At 47.2% G+C, this 13,275-nt stretch overlaps 1 protein-coding gene across 1 annotated transcript in view; it reads left to right on the top strand.

Moving 5' to 3' along the window:
* Positions 1 to 3,125: 3,125 nt before the first annotated feature.
* LOC144133093 (uncharacterized) overlaps positions 3,126 to 13,275 on the top strand; it is a 34,491-nt gene continuing 24,341 nt past the window's right edge. Inside the window, exons 1-4 of the mRNA XM_077665939.1 lie at positions 3,126 to 3,535; positions 8,724 to 9,012; positions 11,370 to 11,461; positions 11,588 to 11,676. Of these exons, the coding sequence (XP_077522065.1) occupies positions 8,757 to 9,012; positions 11,370 to 11,461; positions 11,588 to 11,676 (437 nt within the window). The 5' untranslated portion in view covers positions 3,126 to 3,535; positions 8,724 to 8,756. The remainder of the gene's footprint in view (positions 3,536 to 8,723; positions 9,013 to 11,369; positions 11,462 to 11,587; positions 11,677 to 13,275) is intronic.

Genomic DNA, 13,275 nt, shown 5'->3' on the forward strand with positions numbered 1-13,275 from the left:
CAACGGAAGAAAGCGATTACGCACAACAACAATGACAGGGGTATTCACAAAATGATTTGAAAGCCAATTTCGTTATCGTTTAGCGCCGTCATCAAAACCGTCGTAACCGTCGCCACAGCTAACAGACATAGTGTTTACACTCCGATATCCTTAATAGACGAGCACAAAAGCTATGGCTGCATTAAGGAACGAATTGAAAATCTCGTAACAAATCCTAGAGGGCACTTTTTGCGGGACGCCACTCAAGGCCACAGTGTCCCAGTCCGTGATGGACGGGTGGCTTGCTCGGGTAAAGTGCGCACCATTCGCCCTAAAAAGTAAAACAGAGTAAAAGCAAGAATAATACTCGCGACGCACTCAAGGACGGACACGCAGTATCTAACCTTCAGAATATGAGTGTAAAAAATAAAAAAAGAAAGGATGATGTTGCACGCTGGCCAGCGTGGCTTGAGTGTTCTCCGTTACTCAGTGGCGAGGAATAAGCAAGCGAAGGACATCTCGTGGCGCCCTCTACATTTGCCTCGCAGATGCGGCATGAAAGGAAGATACGAGGCGTACTAGTGTGGAAGAATAACGTAAATTCGCCCGTCGTCCGCAGCGCGCGCAGCAGCAGACATAACTCTGCGGGGCCTTCACTTATTGCGAGAGGGCGCTTCACGAATTAGGAAGACGTCGAGGTTGTTGTTGTCGTCCTACTCGTCGTTTCGGATGGCTTTCCTTGTGAAGCCCCTCTGGACACGCTTGCGTTATGGGCTCAAAGAAATCGCTATGCATTTCGGTGATTGGGGGGTACGATGATTCGTTTATTTCACCTCATTCATCGGTTGTTTTTTTGTATTTTGTTGTCTTTCGCGATCGTTGAATGAGCTTTATTGCCCCCGAGGTTCGCGGGAGCTACTGCGGAATGAAGAGCAGCTTGGCTGAGACGACGCAGTTTCGACATCGTATAGAAGCCAAGCTTATTCCATGCGAAGGCAAGTATGGAATCTAGAAAGAGTGCCGGAAGAAGAGGTTGCTTGAAGTTCAGGGCAAATAGAAAGCTCACGTCGAAAGTGAGAGCAACTATGGAGGAATGAGCAGTCCGCCATAAACGGAGTAGATTATGATGTCTTAACGAATTTCTGCTTCCTCTCACAGCGGGCTTCTTGTTTACAGTGGACTAAAATGTATTCTACCTTCACAACTCATTTTCTAAACCTCTCCTAAATGGCAAACTCGTCGAGTAAAACAAATATTGTGACCATCGTATTTGGTTTTGTCTTCAATTTCTTCCTCTTCATCACCTTGTTTTATTTCCAAACGGAACTGGATAATACAGACCAAATATTCTCCTTAGTACTCGGCATGCCTATGCTACTCGGTGGTATGCATTGCGCGCGCTTTTAAAGGTAAGGCAAATCTTTGTTCACGATTCATTAAAAAAATAGCGGCGTTTCAACCCTGCTGAACATAGCAAGACGAGCGAAAGCTCTTTTAAGCATGGTTAGACATGGTTCAACTTCGGTTAAACTGATGATGATGAATTTTTATGGCGCATGAGCATCTATGGCCAAAGAGCGCCATGGCACAAGATATTTTCAAATTCTCCAGGGTCGAAGACCCATTTCCCAAGCATTTCACCCGAAAATAAGCCGAGTAACAGACCAGGGAAAAGCTTGTACCCAATGTATCACAGGTGGGTACCCGGCGGCACTGGGGATCGAACCCCGCACCTCCCGCATGCGAGGCGGATGCTCAACCCCTTGGCCACCGCTGCGGTATTTTGGTTGAGATTTATAGCATATCAGGGGTTTGGCTTGGACGGCAACGGTATATCATAGAAGTTCTAGTTTCGGCACGCTGCTCATCCATGACTTTGTGTGAAGGTAAGCCCATGCCAGACGCTTTTATATAGCGCCACACGATTTCCGGCAGTTGCGACAGTGCCGTAGGCTCCGCATACGCAGCTGTGGCGAGGCGCAGCGAGTCACGTGATTCGATAGCTGCGAGGTGAGCGAGCGCAGCTGTGGCGAGGCATGGCGAGTCACGTGGCATGACGTCAGAGCCAAGCCTCCGCTCCTCTTGGTTTGAAGGTCAAATTTCGTAGCCATATGACCTTCAGCTTTGGACGGGAGGAGTAGGGCTTTCGCTCTAAAACAACTCCCGACCTTAGGTCCTTCTGCGGGGCGAAGTAACAGCGATCATGGTATCCAATTGTGCGACGCCAGAACATGCAGCAAGTATTCAGCTGGCAGTGCGAAGCGGCACGTAATCTAGTGCTCGGCATCTGCTGACAATTTTCCCTTCAGCATATCAAAGTGCGGCTGCTTTAGTGACTCGTCGTGGGCGGGAAGCCGTGGCGGTCAAGTTGTGCTATTGAACCAATCTCTAAAAAGCTGCTCTTCGTAGCAGCGAAAGCAAACGCAAGACAACTGTGACAATCCTGCGATCACGTTAACCAACCTCCATTGGCTGTCCTGCTCAGTCCTACTGTGTGATAGCTCATCTTATTACCAGACGGCGCTTCGTGTCAGATTCAGACTGCCACCTCGGCAGTGCAGGTTCCTTGCGGAAAAGAAAGTGACAGGTGTAACTTTGAGAGAGAGGAAGCAAGCAAAGTGGGCCAAGGAACAAACGCGAGTTAATGATATCATAGCTCAAAGCCAAGATCAACCAATTTACATAGGCAGGCCATGTGATGCGAAGAGAAAATAACGAATGGTCCCTTAGGGCCGGCAACGAAGTTGATTCCTAGAAACGTAAGTCTACACTCTGAACATAAAGGAGTAGAAAGAGAGTATGCTGTCTTCTAGCGCAATACATTTTATTGAAGGGAGTGTGATACAGGACATCTTACTCCCTTTTCACTCCCATATAGGCGAATTGGTGTTATTGTAGCACGGGGGCAGAGTCAGGTGAGAAAAACAAGATCGAGAAGTTTGTGGGGATACAGGTTGCAGCGGCTGGCACAGGACAGGTTCAGTTGGAGCGACATAGGAGAAGCATTTGCCCTGCAGTGGGCGTAGTCAGGCTGATGATGATGATGATGCCTCCATCATCGTTACGAACTATTCACCACTTTATAACACCCCCAACCGCAACAAAAATACTTTTCTGAAAATGGCGCACAGTTTCCTTGCTTTCAGGCTGAAAGAAAGTTTGACGGGAAGAGTCTTCACTTGATGGCACCTTGCGAAGCCGAAGATTTTCCGACGGCAATTAGGAGAGTTGAGAAAGACGAAGCCGACGGCGAGGAGACAGCAGGTGCACGAGCGCCCGTCGCATCGCGCTCCTCGGAAGCGGGCTCAGAGTCGAGGCTTTCTCAGGCTTTGACCCGCCTTCGGCCGGGACGGTCCCGGAGCCCAAGCCTTGTGCAGCGAGGCCACGGCCCCGCTAAGACAAGGGGCCGGCCTGGACCACGTCTGTGCCTGTGGTGCAGCCCTTCCGAGACTGCTGCTAGCCCTGCCGCTCACGGCTGCCACCCGACGCTGAGCCAGCCTGGATCCCCGGCGACTTCGGGATAGTTGGTCGGCTTGTCAGCGTCGTTGACGTGAAGGCAAGTGTGACTGGCGATTCATTCAATGATCGTTTCCCTTTCAAGGGCCCTTCCTAGCGTTGCCGGGCTGTGTGGAACTAGGCATGGCGCTGGTAGAGTTCGAATGTTTGATACAAACTGTTTCATAGCTTGCTGGTAGTTTGAGGTTGGGGTACCTCAGTGGATGTCGTGCCACAAAACATAGATGACACAATGGCAAGAGCGCGAAGCTTAAATGAGCCACACTCTGGGACGGCCGGGATCGAACCCAAGTCTTTCGGGCCGGCAGCCGAGCGCCATAACCACTCAGCCACCGCGGGGGCTTGTAATTTTGGGGAAGACCCCGTAATGCATTGCGGTTAAAGTGGCATTAAGTCGTGTTCCCCAAATACAGCGTTCACCCTTAAGTCATGTATAACCATCTAGTCTTTGTTAGTGCAATGCGGTCGAATTAATTTCCTTTCTTAAATTCGTGGTTTATCGTTGTGGCCATAGTTTGCTCTGTGCCATGGAGGGAAAGCATAGATTGACTCATATAGGCTTGAAAAGCATTTCTTATACAGCAGCACTGCTGTGAAGACCGCTGGATTCGTAATTTTAGTTTACTGCTGTTTAGAATTCTAAGTTTCTTCGCAGGAAAATATTTGCGTTATAGCTGAATTTCGGCTTAATATCTGAAGTAGCTGAGTTACTCAAGGCACTTTGGAAAGAAATTACGGGGAGACTTAAGACACCTTAAGAGTGGAATGCGACATTAGAAGAAATGTTGCTGGTACAACTTTCTGTGTCTCAGTTCTTTCGCCACATACACAATGTTGTCTCTGTCATCGTACCTTTATTTGCACACACCTAATCATGCGGTGAGTAAGTGCGCAGAGAACTTGTTCAAAAATGATTGTCTCGGCATTTCACGCTAGCGCGCTCCCTACTTGCTTTTAAGTTTTAAATTATCGTGCCATGATGGGTAGGTAGAAATTGAATTTAATCGCAATAATTTCATTGTGGGCAGGTTGTTATGACATCACAAGGTATGACAGAATCAGGACGCGAAATACCACGATATTAAGTCAAATGCTGTATCATAAAAAAATACTCCGGTCCCGGAGTCACTGCAGAAGTTGTACCAAGTGCTGATCAGTTCAGAGCTAATCAAAGCTCGTCCAAGCCTACTAACTGCTGTGCTGAGAGTCTGACGCCTTTGCAGAGCGGGCATCGCTATGAAAATCTGAGTTGTGCATATGGAGTGGAGGTTTTGTCTGTCGAAATATCATTTCAGCTGCCGGCTTTCGTTACGTTGATATCAGCGCCTCAATAGAAGGTGCCGCATTGAGGAAAAATGCCTCCTTGAATAATCGGCCAATATAACGAAGGCATTCTCGTATCTTTAAATCAGATACAATAATAGTGATGCACGCATCTGAATCTAAATTACGAATTAATCACTTTTTAAACACAGACACTAAAGAACTTGCGCTTGGAATTAAAGACGAGAAGATTGCCTCGCTAAAAGCTCCATTTTGATTCCACGTTGTGTGATAGCTTTCTCGAATCATTTCTTCAATTGTCACGTTAGTAAAGCTTGCTTATACGCCATTAAGGCCTTTTCCTGGCAAAGCTGGGGCTACAGTTCAAGCATCGTTGGCTCAACAGAGACCGGACGAAAAGCTAGACGGTAATGCTTGCGATCGGTGGCAGTATCTTGTCTCTTCATCCACTCCGCTTCTTTTGAGCAGGTCTTACATGCTGAGCCAAGCTGACGCTTCGCTCTGTCTTACACGCGTTTTGGCGACAATCTTGGATCCATGACATTGATCCCCAAACATTTAACCTATGTACAGTGTACTAGAAGACACAGCGTATTGTACTGCAATGGTTAGCATTGGGGCAGTTGAACCCACCACTGGCGAACGAAGCGGCGGCGCTGCAATCGCCCACTCTGGACCGCGTTTGAATGTCTTGCCGACCCCGTCTACAAACAATTGGTAACGGCCGTCTCGCCGCGTGGCGGACGCATAAAAAGACTAAACCTTTCTTTTTCAGTTACGCATACAATGGACCAAAGGTGATTTGGGTGCAAAGATTGATGACTCGAATGCCGTGGCGAAACCATGCGCTTCTGGCGGTGCTATGATTGAGTCCTCTTGAAAGTGGGCCGTGGACGCCACTGGGATCAGGCGGCGACCCCTGCCCGTTACACTGTCTATGCTATTATCAAAAAGTGAACGATTGAGGGGAAATCCTCAGGGTGCTTGCCAACGTATCGACAAGAGGACTTGTCCGCGTCTGGCTCCTCTTGTCGAAACGTTGGCAAGCACCCTGAGGATTTCCCCTCCCTTCTTCGCTTTTTGTTTATCAAGAACCATCTGACCACCTTCTCTCTACCATGTACTCCTGTCTATGCTATAGTTCACTGTAGCTTTCGTCACAAATGAGGCACTTAGTGGCTGATGCTGTAAGCAGTCTTTGATGTCTTTAATTTTCAAGTGATTTTCCAAATACCCTTTAGGTACACGTCCTCTTTAGGTACACGTGCTTATGCTAACATTTAAGACACGCTTAACTCACTGAAATGCATGCAGCATAGTTCGCTTGGAGTAGAGCTTATAGTGTATGCATAGAACAACGTCGCCAGTCATCCGTAATGACTTACACTGCCTCTCTATTCAGTTAATTTCTCAGCCCAGCGGATATTAGGACGCAGTGAGGAACTGGCGCTCCCTCAATGTATACCACGGTAACCCGGGCAGACTTTAGTGCGGTGTTGCCATCTAGCGGCTGAGTATGTCAGAACAAGGCGCAGTTTCCTCCGGTCACTTCGTTCATCGATGCAATTTCAACCTTCTATAATTTTTCGCTGACATCCCCCTAAGTGCGCCCTTCACTGCGCTGATTACTTCCGCATGACCTGCCGTACTACTAACGAGCCTGAAACTAGCGAGCTCTGGGTCTAATGAGGCTGCCGTCAGCACGTTCCTTGCGACCCTTAACATTTGTTTGGCATCGGCGACGACAGACGCTCGCTTCACGTGCATTTCTTCATTGCTTGTGCAGTGAGATATACAAGTGCGCTTTTTCTGACTCTTCGACACAAGTACAAAAGGCTTAAGTTCTTCACTGTGCTCGTTAGCGCCACTATGTGCTGACTCAGCTCCAGCGTTCACTGCCTTGAGGCGACACTACTTCCTCTTCAAGAGGTAAACACCGACTTGGACGCTAGGTATCAGAGCAACGGTCGCAAAACACTATGCAAACACAATAAATATTGAACGGAAGAGCATCTACATTAAGATACAACTTAAAAAACGGCAGTTGCTAACACTGGGCCACGGTCCGCGGCGCCCTGTATTGCTCCGCTTGCTAATCACAGCAGTAAACGAAATGGGCTTTTAATGTTTTACTTTATTAAACGATCCAGGTATAAAAAATCTAGAGCTTTTAATTTTTTATTGTAATTAGTTTCTTGTTTAGGAAACGAGAAAAATTTTTAACAAGCGGACTACTTTTTTGTGGCGGAGGAATTCTGTGCGCCAGTCCCGAATGTGGGCGGAGCTTCACTGCAGGCTTAAGTTGTATGCGACTATAGTGTACTTGTCTTGTTACGCACTGCTACCATTTCAATTTAACCCAATTCCAAATTAAATGCAGGTGGCTAAGCGCCGTGACAAAAAACGCGAATTGGACTCTTGAAACGAGGACGGTATGTACACATTACGTGACACTGCATATTTGACGTTAATACTGTGCGGGGAAATCAGATCAAGCCTAGTGTAGTAGCTCTACATACACGTTTCTGCCTACAGAAAGATAATTAGCGTATACGGCAGCTGCAGAGGTTGAGCCGTATGTCAGTATCTATACCGCATGTTGCGTATGGCGGAAGGCATGACCAGAATATCGCTCTATTCCATTCTTCCTCGACAAAATGACGACGCCATCTGTCGCCAGAACTGCCAGCAGCAGATAACGTATTCCGGAAATGCAGTTTTGGCGCGTGACCAGTACAGTAAGTCCAAGGAGGCATTGATGGATGGACTGTATTGGCATCCCCTTTGATTCGTGGCGGTGGCGAGCGCCACCTTGCCCCGTTAAAGTACCTGTTTTGTTCCTTGTTCAAAGTTTCTTAAAATATGTATTTATATTCTACAGTAAACGTTAGCGCAGCTTAAAAAAAATCTGGTGAAAGGAAAGATAGGACGACGCGCTCGCCCTGGCGCGTCATCCTGGCTTCCTTTCACGTAAATTTTTTTATGTTGTGCTAACGTTTACCGAAGAATATGCACCAACTCATCCAGAAAAATTTTACTACACACTGCGTCGTGCAGCGCCGTGTACTACCAGCGAATAAAGAGAACCGCGAAGACCAGATTCAACTATACTTAAACTCTAGAGCCAAAAATGCAGTCATACGCTGATAAAGGTATCCAGCGTCCTGTTGCTCTTTCTTTCCAAGTTCTAAATGTTCCTTTTGCCGGTGCTCAAAGCCGCCTGTTGCAGCCCCGTGTGTTTGCGCATTTAGCAACTAGTCGAGCCGGTGCTTGCGTACACCACCCCACAGCGCATACAGCAATGGAAGCAGAGCTCAAGACCAACTCCGCAAAAAATTTATTCTCATTCAGTAAGATATGCATATCACACATTTATATTTCAACGGTACGTCAGTCTCGATCGTTTGCATCCGATCACAACAGTATGTCTTTCCCCGCAGAAAACGGCGTCGCCGTCATATGTGTGAGCTGCAAACTCCGGTTAGTCGAATGATGTGCTGAACATGGCAGTCTAAAGTGCTTGCCGACTTGTTCATGGAGAGGACACTTTCAGGGATGTGGTCTATGTGGTCGTATGATCTAGGGGTTTTAGGTTCGAGTACTCATTTAGTGCAGAGAGACCTGCACCTATTTCCCTCACTCCTTCCCCGCGACAGAGGTTGGGAACTGTGGTAGTATTTGGTTTTTGCCAACACTCCTGCGCTCACACCAGAGGTCGCTGCAAAGGAGAAACTAAACACACAGAGAAAAATGGTCTCCGCACTTTGCTCAGGTATATTACAATACAATACAATATTTATTCTGCGCAATCAAAAACACAATATACGTAAAATGCCAGCCAAAGCTTCAGAGGGCTTGACTGGCAGGTATAAAACTCGCCTGGCGCGCCAAAGTGCAGCCCAAGAGATACTAGGGTGTTAACTCTCTCAACCTTTTCTTCTCAGGTCCTTTAGAAACCCGGATAAAGCGGCAAAACAATGGCTGAGGAAGGAGGGACGGCAACGGAGATGCCTCCGCCGCCACAGCCGGAGAGCGGTTCCCACACCCCCAAAGAAGAAGGCGCTCCGCCAGCTTCGGACCAGCCGCCGCCGGAGCAGCCACCTCCGGAACAGCCTGCTCCAGGAGCACAGACTCCTCCTGCAGGGGAACAACCTCCTCCGGCAGCAGAAGCTCCCCCTGCCGGAGAACAGCCACCTCCGGAGGCGGCTCCGCCTAGGAAGGCCAGCGCCGAGAGTGAGTACTGCCGAACAGGTCGAGGTGGTGAAGAAAGGAAATGGACAATTGCAAAAGTGTTTATTTTTCAGGGGGGGGGGGGGGGCGGAAATTACGCAGTGTCTCGCATCTCGGCGGACACATGAACCGCGCCGTGAGGGAGGAGATAAAGGAGAGAGTGAAAGAAGAAAGGAAGAAAGAGGTGCCGTAGTGGAGGGCTCCGCAATAATTTCGACCACCTGGGCACCTTTAACGTGCACTAACATCGCACAGCCCACGGGCGGCTGTACATTTCGCCACCATCAAAACGCTGCCGCCGGGGTCGGGTTCGAACCCGCGGGAAATGGGCCCTAACTGTCTAAGCTACCACGGCGGGATAAACACTGGCACCTCAGCTTTCCATGCAAAGTCCCATTGAGAATGGAAAATGGGCCCTGTCTCATTCTCAATGGGGCTTTGCATAGAAAGAAGTACCAGAAGTACCAGTAGGGCGCTCGGCTACTAACCCGAAGAACCCGGGTTCGAACCCGACCTCGGCGGCCGCGTTTCAATTAGGGCGAAACGCAAAAGGCGCCCGTGTGCTGCGCGGTGTCAGTGCACGTTAAAGATCCCCAGGTGGTCGAAATTACCTCTTGCGCTCTTTGACTAACCTTCTTCATTCCTTCCCTCACGGCGTGATTGAGGTGCCCAAAAAGAAGTGAACTACTGCGCCTTTCCTTTCCTCAAAACCAAATTTTTCCCCGTTGTTAATGCGTGCTTATCCACCTTGAGAAGACTTGGAAGTGCTGGCTTTGCATTTGGCTTAGCTAGTGTTGTGCCGAAGACGAAAGCTGCACGACGATTGCGGTTATTGCATATCTGAAACAGCACCGATCAAAACCTGAGCGGTCGCTTTAGTACAGTATTGGAGCTTTAAGATATTCACCCGGGCTCCTGAATTTTTCAAGAGTACTGCTCGAAGGCCTCCCTTAAGACAACATCCGGATTTCTGCACGTGCAGTGACTATAGTGAAGGCTGAGTGATGCCAACGGTTCAATGCGGAAAGATCGTGGTGGCGCTGTCAGTTATCTGCTGTCATCTTAGAAGCGTATCGCCGTCCCGTCGAAAGCGCGTCATACCCCGCTTACGAAACTCAAGCTGCCGATGCAGCTGTTTCGGCCGATGCTTGCACCATGCAGCTCAGTGTCAACACAGGACGAAAAAAGCACCGACGTCTTCATAACGCAATGCGCTTTGAAGGGCGACGGAGGGATACACTCCATAATGGCAACGGCCGCTTCAGTCGCGTAGTCAACTTGTTCGCCATAGATCTCTCTTCATGAGAGGCGTTAAGATCTGCTTCCTGTTTACTACGAAATGAAATGGAAAAGCGTTAAAATGTAATTACAGCTCTTGAATGCTTCTGGCGATTACGTTTCCTTCCGAACTTACGCGATGCTTACTGCCATTCCTGTAGAACAAAGAGCATTTTGGTTAAAGAAAAAAAAGCAACCCTTTCTTAGAGGAGCTCGTACCCTGAAACAAGTGAAGAAAATGTGATCGGTTTGTAACCGATATAGTTTTGGGGCAAATGCATTCGCGATTGACTGAGCTTGAAGAGAATCCTGTCCGCTATATGCAAAATGACAAGCTTAGCAGAATATGTAAATGTGATGAATTTAACATCGTCCCAGGGATAAAGTACAGCACAGTCACGGAAACTGAGTACATGGAAACCTTATTGACTTTACGGTCGACCAATTAAAGAAAGTCAAGAAAATTCTTGTTCACACAGATGCCATCGAATTTTTTACTGGTTGCATGGGGCGTCTCTCTACCACTTCTGAAGCAGCAGGCGACGTTTTTACCGATACCCTATAAGGACTTCGGTTTGTGTGTTAGTATGTGATTTTCTGGTTACACTCGTAGTTGCACTTTTCAGAAGCAGAGACAATATTTTCTACAAAATATTTTAAACATGGCATACCAATAATACTGAGCTTATTATTGCGCTCAAACGAATTTTATTATCCGAGTAAATTTTTGAACTGTTTTCTGTCTTTATCATGATCATCGCCATGACGATTATCGACGTTGAATAAGCGAGTTCGGGTGTACCTGCTAAAAATGGTCAGGTTAACTAATATGACGTTAAGCGCCGTGTTATTAAGCAATAAATATTTTAGCGTGTGCGTAGCACAGAGCTTAGGTGATGCATTTACTTTCAATCTAACATTGTAAACCTAGCAATCTAACATCGCAAAGATACAAATTTATTGAAAATCTGGAGTATATCATCGCAAAAAACCCTCGGCGTTTAAAAATCTTTGCGAGAGGAAAAAATGACAAATTTTGGGTCCTCGAAATGAATTTTTCGTTTTGTCCCTTGTTCCCATAGGTCTCCTGGCAAGCGGCCAGACTCCCTCGATGGACGCTGTGCAGATGCTGAATAAGGTTCGACAAGTTGACGGTATTCACTACCGCGTTCCAGTGAGTTCACGCTAAACTTTGTTCTTTTCCTTGTTCCGAGATTGTATATTTCCTGATGATGCAGCGAACTTTCCTCATGCCTTTCAGTAGCAACATTTGATTTATTTACCGTCAATTGTCCTCTAGGTGACGCCCGATCACTTCCTCATCCCGGGCAACATGACTGAGGGCACTGAGGTGTATATCTTCGGACTGCTGGCTCCGCAGGCTCAGAGGTGAGCCTCTCGTCACGAAACAGAGTTCAGTCCTAGTGAGACTGGAAAAAAATGCAAAAACCTGCAGTCTCATTGGTACGTCCAAAAGGAGAAGATAAGACACAGGTAAAGGAAAGAGCGCCTCTTGAACAAGAACTCTCAAGTTACGTATTGAGCGTAGAGATGTAATGCTAATCCCTCATTGTCTCCTTTTGATCTAACGCACGCGACGTTTTCCATGGAACTAGACTTTCGCTGTGGAGCTCAGAATACAATTTTTAAGCATTCAGACAGCGGGGGCCACCCCAGTTTCCTAAGTATCGGCTGAGATGGAGCCGCCAACATAAACCTCCAGGTTTACGCTTGCTGCGAGTTTTCCCGAATTTGAGTGTGTGGCGGGAAAATTCTAGTTCAATTTTCTGAGTAATACGTGCGTGTTTTTCTGCAGGACAAACATGAGCGTAGCCAGAAAGGGCAGTAGACACGGGGGACCAGAATTTTAAAGTTCTCATAAGTGTCCCTTTAGGTCCCATATACCGCATATGACCCATTCTCATCGTATCGGTGGCCTAATAGTTTGAGCATCCGCCTCGCATGCTGAAGGGGCTGGATGGATGGATGGAAGGTAGGAGTGTCCCCTTTGAAACGGGGCAGTGGTAGTTGCCACCATGCTCAGTTTTTTCCTTTAGTTTTGTTTAACCCTTCTCTAAGTTGTTAATAAAATTCGCCATTTTCTTTAAAATACGTCTTCCTACACTTTAAAACTTATGTCACCTCTCTGCTTTTGAGCCACCAATCCCCCAATCGCTTTTTTTCTAATTTCCACTGCAGATTTATTTACATGACTATTTTTATCTCCAAACCCTAAGGCCTCAGGAAGAGTGACTGTGCCTGCATCGACATCGGGATGGATACCATCACATTTTAGAATGAGGTGTTCAATTCTTTCTACAGATTTACCACACACAGCACATGTGTCGTCTTCTTCGTTTAATTTCTTTTTGTATCTGCGCGTTCTAAGACACCCTGAACTAGCTTCAAAGAGGAGGGCACTGCCTCTTGAGTCATCATAAAACGTTTCCTTCCTGATCTGCCTTTTCCAGCATCGATATAGTTCTACACTATGCTTCTTTTCTATTGAATCTATCCAATTTTTACCTTCGAAGTTTTTAACCTGTCGTTTAATGCTCTTTCTTTCTCCGTCCACGTCTCTGGCAAACTTACTGGCCAGCTTTTTAGTTCGTTTCCGCCACTGTGTGTCAACGCTCTTTCTCTACAGGTATTTAAATATCTTAGCTACACACCTGTCATCGTCCAATTTCCCCAGGTGTTCTTCGTATAGTACTTTACTCTGAGCTTCCCGTGCTTCTAACGTTGCCCAGTCCATATCCCTCTGTACTGACTCGTTTGTGGTTTTACTGTGGGTACCTAGTGCTAATCTTCCAACAGTTCTCTGATTTACTTTCAATCGCGACTGAACTTCAGCCCTTAAGCATAGAACGGCATTCCCGAAAGTAAGCCCCGGCACCATTATTCCTTTCCAAATACCTCTGAGGACTTCAAACCTTTTGTACCCCACAATGCCCTATGTTTCATTATCCCGACATCTCTTCGCCCTTT

This window comes from Amblyomma americanum, chromosome 5 (genome assembly GCF_052857255.1).
Source record: "Amblyomma americanum isolate KBUSLIRL-KWMA chromosome 5, ASM5285725v1, whole genome shotgun sequence".
Taxonomy (NCBI): domain Eukaryota; kingdom Metazoa; phylum Arthropoda; class Arachnida; order Ixodida; family Ixodidae; genus Amblyomma; species Amblyomma americanum.